Source organism: Pan troglodytes, chromosome 11 (genome assembly GCF_028858775.2).
Source record: "Pan troglodytes isolate AG18354 chromosome 11, NHGRI_mPanTro3-v2.0_pri, whole genome shotgun sequence".
NCBI lineage: Eukaryota > Metazoa > Chordata > Mammalia > Primates > Hominidae > Pan > Pan troglodytes.
The window spans coordinates 15,637,844-15,652,921 of NC_072409.2; the positions used below are offsets into that span (position 1 = coordinate 15,637,844).

At 47.0% G+C, this 15,078-nt stretch overlaps 2 protein-coding genes across 2 annotated transcripts in view; one reads left to right on the forward strand and one right to left on the reverse strand.

The window, feature by feature from the left end:
• OR1L8 (olfactory receptor family 1 subfamily L member 8) overlaps positions 1-15,078 on the forward strand; it is a 265,279-nt gene that overhangs the window by 2,929 nt on the left and 247,272 nt on the right. The gene's annotated exons all lie outside the window — the stretch shown is intronic.
• Positions 6,275-7,225, reverse strand: LOC473051 (olfactory receptor 1K1). The gene has a single exon (XM_009457242.3). The coding sequence runs from the start codon at positions 7,223-7,225 to the stop codon at positions 6,275-6,277; it is 951 nt and encodes a 316-aa protein (XP_009455517.3).

A 15,078-nucleotide genomic window follows, 5' to 3' on the forward strand; every position in this document is an offset into this window, starting at 1 on the left:
CCAGTAACCAATGCCTTTCCAGTTTCATTTTTCCTTCTCACCAGAGACTAGCTGAAAATGTTCCAGTCTAAATTGAATCTGTGTGTGGGTTCAATGACAGCCTCCAAAGAAGGCAACCAGGAGAGGAAACAGTGTCTATAGTGAGGACATGGATGTGATCCTGAGATTGAAAAAGGGGAGCTGGGGCCCTTATTCCAGGAGTTCCTAGGCCAGTGGAAAAACCTGACTTTTACCCTCAAAGAATCCCTGGTAGATTGGTCTAGTCTTGCGGGCGGAGACATACTCACATATAAATCCCCAAAAGCAAACAGAGAAAGCAAGTATATGTTGATGGATCACTCAGCCCTCAGGACACTGAAGGGGCTAGCCAGACTGCATCAGTGAAAAAGGCAAATATCAGAAATAGTTATGGGAGCTGCGTCAGTTTGCTATGACGGTGTAACAAACCATCTCAATACTCAGTGGTTTAAAACATGAGTCGTTCATTATCACTCATGTATCAATGGGACAGCTGGGGCTTGGCTGATCTTGGCTGGGCTTTGCTCATACATCTGCAGGTCAGCTGAGGGTTCTGCTTAGATCACCTTGGCTACAGCAGCCCTGCCCCAGGTGTCTCTCTTCCCTGTCTTGGGACCAGGGGACTAGGTGGACATGTCCTTCTCATGGCAATGAGAGAAACACAAGCGAACAAGCCCAATATCACAGATACTTTTTTTTTTTTTTTTGAGTTGGAGTCTCACTCTGTTGCCCAGGCTGGAGTGCAGTGGTGCAATCTCAGCTCACTGCAGCTTCCGACTCCTGGGCTCAAGTGATTCTCCTGCCTCAGCCTCCTGAGTAGCTGGGGTTACAGGTGCCCACCACCATGCCTGGCTAATTTTTGTATTTTTAGTAGAGACAGGGTTTCACCATGTTGGCCAGGCTGGTCTCGAACTCCTGACCTCAGGTCATCTGCCTGCCTTGGCTTCCTAAAGTGCTGGGATTACAGGCGTGAGCCACCTTGCCCAGCCAGTATCACAAATACCTTTCAAGTTTTGCTAAAATCATGCTTCCTAATATCTTACTGGCCAAAGCAAGTTGCATGGCTGAGACCCCAGTCATGGTTGGAGGGCAAAGTTACATGGCTCAAAGGTATGGCATCAGGGATGGCTGAGGAACCAGGGCAATTGACGTAACCTACCAGACTCTGTGAGTTTTCCTTAACTCTCCTCTCCCTTCCAACCCAAGTCATTGCTTCCTCTATAGCAGTGGTCCCCAACCTTTTTGGCACTAGGGAAGACAATTTTTCCATGGACAGAGGTGGGGAATGGTTTTGGGATGAAACTGTTCCCCTCAGATCATCAGGCATTAGATTCTCATAAGGAGCAGGCAACCTAGATCCCTCGCCTGTGCGGTTCACAACAGGGTTTGCACTCCTATGAGAATCTAATGCTGCTGCTGAGCTGACAGGAGCTCAGGTGGTAGTGCTCACTTGCCCGCCGCTTACCTCCTGCTGTGTGGTCTGGCTACTAACAGGCCATGGACTGGTACCTGTCTGTGGCCTGTGGCTTGGAGACCCCTGCTCCACAGCATGTTGTATCTCTCTTCTGGCTTTGATCATGAACTGTGTTCCTGTATTGCGTGTGAGGACAAGGACTTTATTTATAGTCTTAGTGCCTAGTATGGGGGCTGGCACCAGTAAATAATAGTAGATGAGCGAGAGAGCAGAGAACAAAAAGGGAAGGAGGTGGGAACATATGTGACAAAAAAAGGAGAAAGCAGTACGGGCATGTAAAAGTAAAGGATGTGGAGGAAGCGGGACAGAAGAGCTGTGGATAGAGTGAGTTGGAGGAAGCATCAATGATTCAGAGTGAGCTGAACTGCTTGCTTTGTCAGCTTCTTGGACTATCAATGCTTTTCCAGGATTTTATTTTATTTTGTTATTGTATTTTATTATTTAAGATGGAGTTTCACTCTTGTCACCCAGGCTGGAGTGCAATGGCGCCATCTCGGCTCACTGCAACCTCTGCTTCCTGGGTTCAAGCAATTCTCCTGCCTCAGCATCCCGAGTGAGTAGCTGAGATCACAGGCACATGCCACCACGCCCAGCTAATTTTTGTATTTTTAGTAGAGATGGGGTTTCGCCCTGTTGACCAGGCTGGTCTTGAACTCCTGACCTCAGGTGATCCACCCGCCTTGGCCTCCCAAAGTGCTGGGATTACAGGCATGAGCCACTGCACCTGGCCCATTGCTAGTATTTTAAAGCAGTCATTTCTGCATCAAGAAAAAGTCTTTATGTTTTTATTTTGCATCCCTAATGGCTGCATTTTCCCTGTGGAAGCCCTTGCATGAAAGAAGACTTAGGTTCTAGAAATTTTCTTTGTACCCTTAGAAGGAGTAATCAATTTACCATTTGTGATGTGAGCTTTTTTTACTACTAAAATCTCCCCAATTGCTATACCTTTGAAATGAAGGCTGCCTTACTTTACAATGCACAAAGATTACATGACAAATGAGGCTGTAGAGGCAGACTCTGAAATTCTTTTCTTGCAGTGCAATTATTTATTTTTTCTGGAGGAGGTGGTTCACTACACATTATTTTGAATAAACTGAAGGGTTGAAAATATCGGTGCTGGGAGGGTGAGATGAATTGATTCTGAAATGGCCAGAAGTCACTTGAGGACAAACTCAGGGAATGTGGTGGGTGAGAAGAGGTAGATTTCCTCGTGTGGCTCAAAGACCTTGCAAAGAGGGGCTGCAAAAATCCCTGGAGCTGAAGCAGCCTCACTGGAATAAGCCTAAGCTCTTCCAAGGGGACTGCCGGGAAGGGAGTCGGTCATTTGGATATACTTGTTTTATTTAAGGTGTTAAAAATCGGTCTCTTTATATTTCATGTGAAAAAGATCCAGGGAAAACTACTTCAGTGGATTTATGAAGTCTTTTTTTTTTTTTTTTCTTTTGAGACGGAGTCTCTCTTTGTCACCCAGGCTGGAGTCCAGTGGCACAATCTCGGCTTACCGCAACCTTTGCCTCCCGGGTTCAAGCAATTCTTCTGCCTCAGCCTCCCGAGTAGCTGGGATTACAGGCATGCACCACCATGCCCGGCTAATTTTTGTATTTTTAGTAGAGATGGGCTTTCACCATATTGGCCAAGCTGGTCTCGAACTCCTGACCTCGTGATCTGCCCACCTCGGCCTCCCAAAGTGCTGGGATTACAGGCGTGAGCCACTGTGTCCAGCCTTATGAAGTCTTTAGTGGCCTCTCTGGGGACAGAGAAAGGATGAATTCCTCATCTTGTCTCCAGATCACTTCATCTTCTAGGGCTAACCAAAGTAAAACAAGAGGTCAGGTCTAGTTGGGGTGGGGTGGGGTGGGATGGTGGTCCAGGGAGCCACATGCCTGGAGACTGGGCTATTGACGCTCCCACCATTCCCTTCTCCTTGTTTTCCCCAGGTTGTCTGGAGATAGATTAAGCATGTAACCCAGTGCCTGGCACAGAGCAAGTGATCAATACACATTAATTAACTTGACTTGAGTGATGATTTATGGTGTAGTGAAAAGAGAATGATACCGAGGACAGGAGAATTACAACTTAAATTGGCCGGCAGAAGGAACAAGGACAGGTCTCCTCACTTCTTTGAGAATCAGTTTCCTGATATCCAAAATGGGGGTTTGGCACTGGGCTATTGTGGGACCTGGAAGAGCTTGTGCTTCTGGTCGTGGTGATTCTGTAGAAGGCACTGACCATGCTGAGGCAGAGGTAGCTTGCTGGTCAGAGTCCAGGGACAGAAGCTACCCTGTCGGCAGTGGGGACCAGTGAGAGTTAGCTGCCCCTTCAGTGATGCGGCCTGTTCTTGGGTTGAAATCTGAGCAGGATGGCTGGGGCAGGGCTGGTGGCCTGGAAAACAGGAGCACTAACAACCCCCTGACTCTTCCGTGCCCCTTTCCCCTTCCTGATGCGGATGACTCACCTGGAAGATCATGAGACGCACAAGGCCACAGCACGTCACAGGCATGTTCTCTGTGCTAGGTTCAAGGGACCCAGAGATGCCTCACGCAAGGACCCTGATGGTCAGCAGCTGACTCCAAGCCATAGGGCAGGGCTGGTGGTGCAGGTGTTTCCAGGCACAAGTGAATGTGCATCATGGCCGGTATGTTTTTGAAGCTTTAGAGAAGGCAGAGCGGAGGAAGTCGATCATGGGGGCAGGGGACAAGTTATTGACAGAGTAGCAAGCATCTGGCATCACAGCACAAACAAATAACCTGGGCGTGGGAGGGAGGAAGGGAGGCTGGGAAAGGATGGTCTCTATGTCATGGCAGGGCCAGGCTTTGGGGCACTGGCAGGTTGAACAAGGAAGCCTGAAGTTTGCCACTGACTTTGTGTGATCTTGAGCAGGTCCCTTAACCACTCTGGGCCTCAGTTTCCCCATTTATCAAGTGAAGGTGTTCGGTTTGATCAAAGACCTTTCAAAGTGGGGGTGGGGAGAAGCATCGACGGTGGATTCTGGGCCTCCTTTCACCCTCCCTCATCCACACTGCATGGCTTCTCCCCCACCCTGTTTTACAGATTGTGTTTCTATGTAAATAACGTGTTTTTGTTGTTGTTTTCTGTTTGTTTTGGTGTTTTTTTTTTTTTGATTAAAGCTACCAGTCTAAAGACCTTTAAGGTCCTTTTTGATCTAAACAGCATAGTGTAGCAGCTCTGGGACTGGTCAGTGGCAGCTCACCTGTGTGATCTGGAAGGGGCTGTTGCTAACCTGGCTCTAGGATCGCTGTAGCTCTCTCTCCTTCTCTCTGGAGCAGGGGAATGGGGGTAGGAGTGGAATTGGGACTAGGGGATGGGGAAGTGGGTGCAGATTTCTTAGAGAAACAGAGACCTAAAAGCTCCTGCCTCACATACCTGTTTGGTAAAAACTCGGGCACCATGAGGCCTTTTCAGACCCCAAAATGTGTCCTTACTTGAGGCAGCGAACCTGCCCTGGTCTGAGACTTCTTCCTGCAAGTGCTTCCACTGAGACACCAAAACCTGGCATGTGGATTCTGTGGGGCCCATTAAAACACACCTGCATGACCCATGTGGCATAAGGGCTTGTTCTGGCTCTGACACTGACTAGGTTACCAGCTTTGAGCCTCAGTTTCCTCATTCATAAAGTGGCAATAAGAGTACCCATACTTTTTGTGGGTAAAAATAAGTGAAGTGCTGGCCTACGATAAAGACTTATCCAATGCCTGCTCCATCTGCCCCTAACACCTATGCCTCCTCCTTCTCAGCTTTGCTTTGTTTATTCATGACTGTGCGTGTCCACAACGTGCTCCTTCTACAGAATGCCAGGTGGGGCAGAACAGGTGCCATGATAGCAAACAAGGGAAAGAACAAAGAATTAGAAGAACGGACTTCTTCTAAATGCATGTTAGTATGAACACAGAGTCATTTATTCATATTAGATGTGCAGAGGGCCTCCTGTGTGCCACACTGCGCTCATTAGGAGGGGCTGGCCCTTCACACATGAGTGTGTGAATTTCTCTATTCCAGTCCCAGTTGAGAAGTCAATTTATTTGAGAACACATGGCCATATGACTGAAGAGAAAGTGCTCATCCACACAAGGCACGTTCTGCGGATGTCACACCCTCCTGGATTGCCCTCGGTCTGTAGGAAATGGTGGAATGCATTCTAAATGCCTAACAGTGATCATCAGAAGAGCATGATGTGGCAGAAGGGGTGCAGGTTTTGCTTTCTAAGAACTGTGTGAATTTGAGAAAGTCACTTCTTTTTTTTTGAGATGGAGTCTTGCTCTGTTGCCCAGGCTGGAGCTCAGTGGCACAATCTTGGCTCACTTCAATCTTCATCTTTTGGGTTCAAGTGATTCTCTTGCCTCAGTCTCCCGAGTAGATGGGATTACAGTTGTGCGCCACCACGCTTGGCTAATTTTGGTATTTTTAGTAGAGACAGGGTTTTGCCATGTTGGCCAGGCTGATCTTGAACTCCCAACCTCAGGTGATCCACCACCTCGGCTTCTCAAAGTGCTGGGATTACAGGCGTGAGCCGCTGCGCCTGGCTGGAAAGTCACTTCTTATCTTTGAGCCTAAAGACAAATTTTCTTGTGTGTAAAACCGGATCATAATATCTGCATCCTGGGTGGTTGTGGGAATAAAATGAGATCAGGCAAGGATCTGCTTCCGGGCAGGTGCTCAGAAAATGACAGCTGTTATGATTTTTGAGCATAGCAGAGGACAGAGGGTCACGTTCAAGAGTTGCCAGTGTGGGTGATGCAGTCTGTCCTCAGTGGGGTCCTGCCCTCAGGAGTCACTAGCTGAGATCCTTCGCCCAATGAGAAGGGCTCCGAGTGCCCCCTGTACATCGTGATTCCAGAGGCTGTAGATGATGGGGTTCAGCATGGGGGTGACTACAGTGTACATGACAGTGGCCACACGGCCCCGCTCTGCCTCGCATCGGGTTGTGGGCTGGAAGTAGACTGCAATGACTATCCCATAGAAGAGGCTTACCACAGCCAGGTGGGAGCCACAGGTGGACACAGCCCGGAGCCTCCCAGAAGCTGAGGGCAGCTGGAGCACGGCAGCTGCGATGGCCCCATAGGAGGCGAGGATGAGCAGGAAGGGAGTGACCACCACTGTGGCGCCCTCGGTGAAGATGAGCAGCTGGATGTGGTGGGTGTCAGAGCACGAGAGCCTTAAGGGAGGCTGGTGGTCACAGAAGAAGTGGGGCACTTGGTGGGAAGCACAGAAGGACAAGCGAGCCATGAGCAGGATATGCAGGAGGGAGTGGACGTGGGACACCAGCCATGCCATTCCCACCAGGGCTGCGCACATGGCCCGGGACATCCTCATGGCATAGGGGAGGGGGTGCCGGATGGCCACGTAGCAGTCATAGGCCATGGCCGCCAGAAGACAGCTATCAGTTACCCCCAGGGCAAAGAAGAAGTACATTTGGGTCAGGCAGCCAGCCAGCGAGATGGAGCGGTCGTGGGCCAACAAGTTGGCCAACATCTTGGGCACAGTGACGGAGGCGAAGCAGAGGTCAGCAAAGGACAGGTGGGCCAGCAGGAAGTACATGGGTGCATGAAGGGCTGGACTGGCCTGGATGGCAGCCACAATGAGTCCATTGCCCAGGAGGCTGGCCACATACAAGAGCAAGAACAGCACAAAGAGAGGCCGCTGCTGCCCAGGACTTGTTGTCAGTCCCAATAAAATGAATGAGATTCCCTCTGAAGACTCATTGGCAGCCTCCATGGCAGGCTGGTTATTCGCCTGGAACCTCAAGGGCTCCTTTCTATTGATGGGTCACCTCCCCGATGTCTAACGGAAAAGGTGAGGGGATAAATTGTTCAAGACTTCCTGGCCATGGGAAAAAATCAAGAGTTTAGAGTCAGGTAGCCCTGGCCCTAGGCACAGGTATGACTATGGGCAAGTCATTTCACCTCCCTGAACCTTCTTCCTTTCTGGGCCTTAGATTTTCTTTTCTTTTTTTTTTTTTTTTTTGAGATGGAGTCTCGCTCTGTCACCCAGGCTGGAGTGCAGTGGCACGATCTCAACTCACTGCAAGCTCCACCTCCTTGGTTCACGCCATTCTCCTGCCTCAGCCTCCCGAGTAGCTGGGACTACAGGCGCCTGCCACCACGCCCGGCTAATTTTTTTGTATTTTTTAGTAGAGACGGGGTTTCACCGTGTTAGCCAGGATGTTCTCAATCTCCTGACCTCGTGGGGCCTTAGACTTTCAACCTGCGAAATAAGAGAATTGAAGTAACTCATCTTCAAGGTCACGTCCAACTTTGATAGTTTGTGATTTAAGCAAAAATAGAACAAAAGATATTGCACAAGATGTAGATCAGGGAAGGAGGAAAATATGAAAGAAAAGATGAAACAGAGTGAGGTTCGACACAGAAAGATCTGGCCAATGGACATTTATTTTGGAAAAGAAAAAATGAAACCAAACCAAGATGGAGGAGAGAAACATAAGAAAGAAACTCTAGAAAAAAAATCTGAAGAGTACATATGTTTACATTGAAATGAATATGAACCCACAACACCTAGACACAAATAGTGGAATTTTAGAACACTGGAAATGAAGAGGAGACTCCAGTACTTCCTAAGGGCATGGGGTGCAATGAACTGATGATATCCATGTAATTAGATTGCCATCAAATGTTTCAATTCAGCAGTAGATTATAGAACAGTTTAACAATATTCAAATTCTGAAAAAAAGCATTTCGAACTTGGAATTCTCCACTCAGCAAAAATACTACTCAAGTGTGAGTAAAGAATACAGATATTTTCAGACTTAAAACACGAAACAAGGCCGGGTGCAGTGGCTTGTGCCTGTAATCCCAGCACTTTGGGAGGCCAAGGTAGGAGGATCATCTGAGGTCAGGAGTTTGAGACCAGCCTGGCCAATGTGGTGAAACCCCATCTCTACTAAAAAAAAAAATACAAAAATTAGCCGGGTGTGGTGTCACGTGCCTGTAATCCCAGCTACTTGTGAGGCTGGGGCAGGAGAATATCTTGAATCCAGGAGGCAGAGGTTGCAGTGAGCCGAGATCGTGCCACTGCACTCCAGCCTGGGTGGCACAGTGAGACTCCATCTCACACACACACACAAAAAGAACAAGAGAATCTGAATGACTCCTCATATCCCTGAAAACTTTCCCCATGAAATCAAACACTTACTGAGCACCAAGCAGATGCACATCACAGGGTGAGAAACTCGTGTGGACAGATGGACACATCTGCCCAGGCATAGTGACTTGACTCTTAAGGAGAGAGGCAACTTGTTTTCAATGTCTCAGTTTTTTTCCTGTCTGAGTTTCATTGCAGAAATCTTGGGCAATTCTGTAAGAAGAGAATTGAAGTAACTGAGAGGAATTTTAGGGCACAGGTTTGCTGAAGACAGTGCTGAAAGCACCTTTACAGGGAAATGATCTTTTAATTTATTTCCACATCTTTCTCTATTAAAAAAAATCAATGAAGGACCTCCCTACCCTATCGTATTCCTTTTTTCCTCCATTGGTTAAGAAGAATCTCTGGCGTTAGCTTCCTCTAAAGCATCTTTTCTTAAGCCCCTAATTCTCACTTTCCTAGAGGGGAAGAGGATCAGGATGATTGGGTAGGATGGAAGGGGAAGCCTGTTTATAGAATTGCTTTTGGAAAATGGACCTGCTCTGACCTGTGTCTAAATTGGTCCCAAGAAGCATTCAAATATACAAAGATGTTTGTAGAAACATTCAAATGTAGTTGGAAACGCACATGCAGGCACGCAGACATGTGCATCCTCAAGCTGGTGTCTGCAAATACGTAGGCACAATCAGTCATATACAGAAATGTGGAGCCAGCACATGCATTCACAGCAAAGTAGGCAGACAACCATTACCTCAGGATTCAGAAGCCAAGATCATCATACACATACACACATGGCCAAATGCAATCACAAAATGGCACTAAGGCCAGAGGGTGACAATCATTCACATACTCCTCTTGATGGAGACATAGCGCCATGCACAGCTGCTGTGACCCATCATGCACATTCATGTTCTCATTGACTGCTTACTGTGTGTGAGCACTCTGCCCAGTGCCCATCCATGCATGCCCAGCCACACCCAATCCCCTCAGTGATCATACAATCACATCTTTGCACACAGCCTCACAGCTTCACATACACGGCTGCACTCACGTAGGTTCATGGTGGATCATGGCAGAGATGTGCCACGCTAGAGGGGCATATGCCCATACACACTGCCTCCTACCCCCTACAATGAAACCATTGTGCAGTGATGGTAATAATCACAGCCTCGCAAACAGCACATACTCTCACACTCACATATATGACTCATGTACACAGTCACACACAGGAAGACAGATCCGCACACTCTGCAGCCTGGCCCCTTGTCCCCAGGTGTACCCTCTGGGTTCTGCACATCATAGGAACAGCAGCAGGGCCCAGGAGTGGCTTGACACTGGAGGGTCTGAGGAAGGAATGATTGGCCATGCTTACGGGGTTTAGAGCCCTGAGAGCACCTTAGCTTTTCCCCAGAGGCAACAACCTCTTCTTGTGGCCTTCATTCCTGGGGCACAAGGCAGCCTGGCTGTGGGGCTTGTTATCCTTCCTCTCTAGGGACCAGTTTGATGGAGGAGGAGGTGACTGGTGCCACCTCCAACTCGGGACATTCAGGAGCCCTGTGTACTGCAAAGCTGCTGCTCCTGAGCCCCTGCCTTGTGAAGATGAGAGAGAAGGGTCAGGCTGACCTCTGAGCCCCAAGTAGAGTGACCTGGGGATCCCAGGGTTTACAGCTGTAGCTTCTGGAGCCAACTCTCCTCTCACCTCACCTGTCACTGTCACCTCATGGTGGCTTCTTGTAGGATGTGTGGAGTGTGGGAGGAATTGTGCCTCTGGTGACTGTGGCAATCACAACTATTATCAACAATCTCAATTTGTAGAGCTGTGTTTGTGGGAGTGATTGTGTCTCTGTGCAACTCCATTTGTCCATGAGCTTGGATGTGTGTCTCAGTGTGCAGCTGCATCTGTGTCTGTGTGGGTGGCTGGACCTATGAGAGTGTTTTTTTTTTAACAAGGAATGTTTCTTTTTTTAAAAAATTTTACTTTAAGTTCTGGGATACATGTGCAGAATGTGCAGGTTTGTTACGCAGGTATATATGTGCCACGGCGGTTTGCTGCACCTATCAACTTGTCATCTACATTAGATATTTCTCCTAATGCTATCCCTCTCCTACCCCCCAACCCCTGACAGGCCCTGGTGTGTGATGTTCCCCTCCCTGTGTCTATGTGTTCTCACTGTTCAACTCCCACTTATGAGTGAGAACATGTGGTGTTTAGTTTTCTGTTCTTGAGTTAGTTTGCTGAGAATGATGGCTTCCAACTTCATCCATGTCCCTGCGCAGGACATGAACTCATCCTTTTTTATGGCTGCATAGTATTCCATGGCGTATATATGCCACATTTTCTTTATCCAGTCTATCATTGATGGGCATTTGGGTTGGTTCCAAGTCTTTGCTATTGTAAATAGTGCTGCAATAAACATATTTGTGCATGTGTCTTTATAGTAGAATGATTTATAATCCTTTGAGTATATACCCAGTAATGGGATTGCTGGGTCAAATGGTATTTCTGGTTCTAGATCCTTGAGGAATCGCCACACTGATTTCCACAATGGTTGAATTAATTTACATTCCCTCCAACAGTGTAAAAGTGTTCCTATTTCTCCACAGCCTCGCCAGCACCTGTTGTTTCCTGACTTTTTTTTTTTTTTTTTTGAGATGGAGTCTCACTCTGTCACCCAGGCTGGAGTGCAGTGGCATGATCTTGGCTCACTGCAACCTCCACCTCCCGGGTTCAAGCAATTCTCTGCCTCAGCCTCCCAAGTAGCTGGGATTACAGGCCCCCACCACTACGCCTGGCTAATTTTTGTATTTTTAGTAGAGATGGGGTTTCACCATCTTGGCCAGGCTGGTCTTGAACTCCTGACCTCATGATCCACCCACCTTGCCTCCCAAAGTCAGGGATTACAGGCATGAGCCACCATGCCCGGCCGTTTCCTGACTTTTTAATGATCGCCATTCTAACTGGTGTGAGATGGTATCTCATTGTGGTTTTGATTTGCATTTCTGTAATGACGAGTGATAATGAGCATTTTTTCATATGTTTGTTGGCTGCATAAATTTCTTCTTTTGAGAAGTGTCTGTTCATATCCTTTGCCCAGTTTTTGATGGGGTTGTTTGTTTTTTTCTTGTAAATTTGTTTAATTTCCTTGTAGATTCTGGATATTAGCCCTTTGTCAGATGGGTAGATTGCAAAAATTTTCTCCCATTTTGTAGGCTGCCTGTTCACTCTGATGATAGTTTCTTTTACTGTGCAGAAGCTCTTTAGTTTGATTAGATCCCATTTCTCAATTTTGACTTTTGTTGCAATTGCTTTTGGTGTTTTAATAATGAAGTCTTTGCCCATGCCTATGTCCTGAATGGTATTGCCTAGGTTTTCTTCTAGGGTTTTTATGGTTTTGGGTTTTACATTTAAGTCTTTAATCCATCTTCAGTTAATTTTTGTATAAGATGTAAAGAAGGGGTCCAGTTTCAATTTTCTGCATATGGCTAGCCAGTTCTCCCAGCACCATTTATTGAATAGGGAATCCTTTCCCCATTGCTTGTTTTTGTCAGATTTGTTGAAGATCAGATGGTTGTAGATGTGTGGTGTTATTTCTGATGTCTCTGTTCTGTTCCACTGGTCTGTATCCTGTTTTGGTACCAGTACCATGCTGTTTTGGTTACTGTAGCCTTGTAGTATAACTTGAAGTCAAGTAGTGTGATGCCTCCAGCTTTGTTCTTTTTGCTTAGAATTGTCTTGGCTATATGGGCTCTTTTTTGGTTCCATATAAAATTTATAGTATTTTTTTCCAATTCTGTGGAGAAAGTCAGTGGTAGCTTGATGGGAATAGCATTGAATCTATAAATTACTTTGGGCAGTATGGCCATTTTCACAATATTGATTCTTTCTGTCCATGAGCATGGAATGTTTTTCCATTTGTTTGTGTTCTCTCTTATTTCCAGCAAGGAATATTTCTAATAGGAGATTAGGCCTTTATTGAAGGGGTATGTGTTTCTGTGTGTGTACTGCAGTATGAGGGAACTGAACCTGTATGTACCATTCCAGGTGGGAATAGCTTTACATAACGCTGTTGGAATAACCAGAAAGAATGATTCTGAATATATAAACTTCCAATGATTTACTATTGCCTCTTGAATAAAGTCTAAATTTCCTACTTAATATTGAAGCCATGGAGTGTTCTTCTCATTCCCTAATTTTCAATCTTTAAACTTCCCTCTACTTTCCCAGCACACCCCCTCAAGCCAGTTAAATTGGTCGCCTTAGAGTCTTCTGCTCATGCTGAGCTTATTTTACTTCCATGCCTTTCTATATACTTGCCCCTCATCCCCCTGCTACAATTGCCTCTTCCCCTCAATTTCCACCCATGTTGCAGGGCCCAACTTATTTTGTGCAATGAGTGCCCCAGTCTTCCCCAGCTTCCTGTCCTCACTGCCTGCTTTAGGAAGTGGTGTTGAAGGGAAATACTTTATCAGAATTGGGCACATTCTTCTGGGCATCTCACTTCAGGAGGGGTGATTTATCTCTCTTCATTCTCCAGGTTGGGCTCTGTTACTGTTTCCCAATTCTTTCCCCTTCCCTCTTGTTTGTTTTCCTATCTATCAAGTAGGCCCAGTATAATAGCTTGAAACTTAGTATTTCCTCCAGCTGATTTCTAGGATTTATGTAATTATTGTATCTGGCTGCTCCATGGATACTAAATATGTGGAAGGAGCCATGGCCATCCTGTAGGGCCAAGGTGATGGAAGGGGCCTTATCCATCTGGAAACTTTTCCACTGATTGTGGCAGCTGCTGTATGTCATGAGAGCCTAAGAACCCACAAAAAAGAGAAAGGACCATAGAGGAGATCTTTGAGTCTAAATGTTGAATTTGGGGCAAGCCTTACATTTGCAGTCTTCAGGTTACCAACTCCTTTGACAATGACTCCGATTTTTGTTGTGGCACCTGAGTTGCTGTGGTGATAGGAGGCAAGAGGAGTTGGGGAACTGGGAGAGGATGGTTGAGCCTTGTGATGAGAGGAGGGGTTTTATTTTATCTAAGTCTTTTCAAAATATGCTGAATTTGGGACATTGTAAGTTTTCTCTCAAGAGCTGCTTCAACAGGAAATGGGGTGACCAACTATCTCGATTTGCCCAGGACTGAGGGTGTCTTGGGACATGGGAGTTGGAGTTTTTTTATTTTTTTTTATTATTATTATTTTTTGAGACGGAGTCTTGCTCTGTTGCCCAGGCTGGAGTGCAGTGGGTGGCGCCATCTCAGCTCACTGCAAGCTCCGCCTCTTGGGTTCAAGCCATTCTCCTGCCTTAGCTTCCCGAGTAGCTGAGACTACAGGGGCCCGCCACCATGCCTGGCTAATTTTTTTTGTATTTTTTGTAGAGATGGGGTTTCACTGTGATAGCCGGGCTGGTCTCAATCTCCTGACCTCGTGATCCGCCCGCTTTGGCCTCCCAAAGTACTGGGATTACAGGTGTGAGCCACCGCTCCCAGCCGGGACTTGGAGTTTCAAAACTGGACTGTTCTGGGAAAACTGGAGTGAGTCAGGAAACCTGTAAAGTTCTCTAAGATTTGAGGAGATGGTCTTGTCCACATTCTTCTCTTTATTAGCCTGGGAACTCCAAGAATGCCATAGTTACCAAGAGGGAGGGTCTTGGTCCTGGCAACAAGGGGCATCTTCTTCCCAGGGAGCCAGGTCGAAGCCTTCAGTTTTCCTGCAGTCTAAGTGGCGCCAGGTGGTTGATTTCTCCTTGAAGGGAGAGTGTAGAGTGGCAAGGCCAGCCCCTGGCTAGGGCCCAAGGAAGAGACTCCATGGGCAGCCTATTGGGTGAAGCATTGTTTGAGTCCCATACCTTTCCCACCCCGGCCTCGCCTCAGCCATAATCAGGGGAACTGGAGGGAGGATCAGGTAGAAGCTGACATTTAAATCTGGCCATGCTCCACCTCTTCTTGGAGGCTCTTGCCTGTAACTCCCAGGGTCTACTCCTGTCTGCTCCTGCAGAGAGAGGCTTCCCAGGCAGAATGCAGTGCTTTAGGACTTGCCTATGTGTAAAAGAGTCATGGAGACAAAAGAAATCTGTCAAAATTGTGAACTCTGGGTGAATAAAACTCCCAAGAGCACTGGGTCTCGGAGGTCCTCCATGACTCAAGGCTTGGGGCAGTGTAGTTACTGTTGCCCAAGAGGTCAGGGTTATGGCATTCCCTCTCCAACTCCAACCCTACCTCAATGCTGGAATCTTAACACCAAACAGTCATGATATTAATCCTACCCAACCACATGCAAATCCAGGCATGCTCATCACTCTGAATGAAACTGAAATTCACCAACAACCAACCCCTACCCTTAGGCTTTAAGTAACATTATTTATAACCCCAACTAAATCTTAAAGTGACCACAAGCATGCCAATTTGATACCTAAAATATTGTTATGCCTAAATTTCATCTGGTTCTGATCCCAGCTTACCTGTAGTAATAACCAG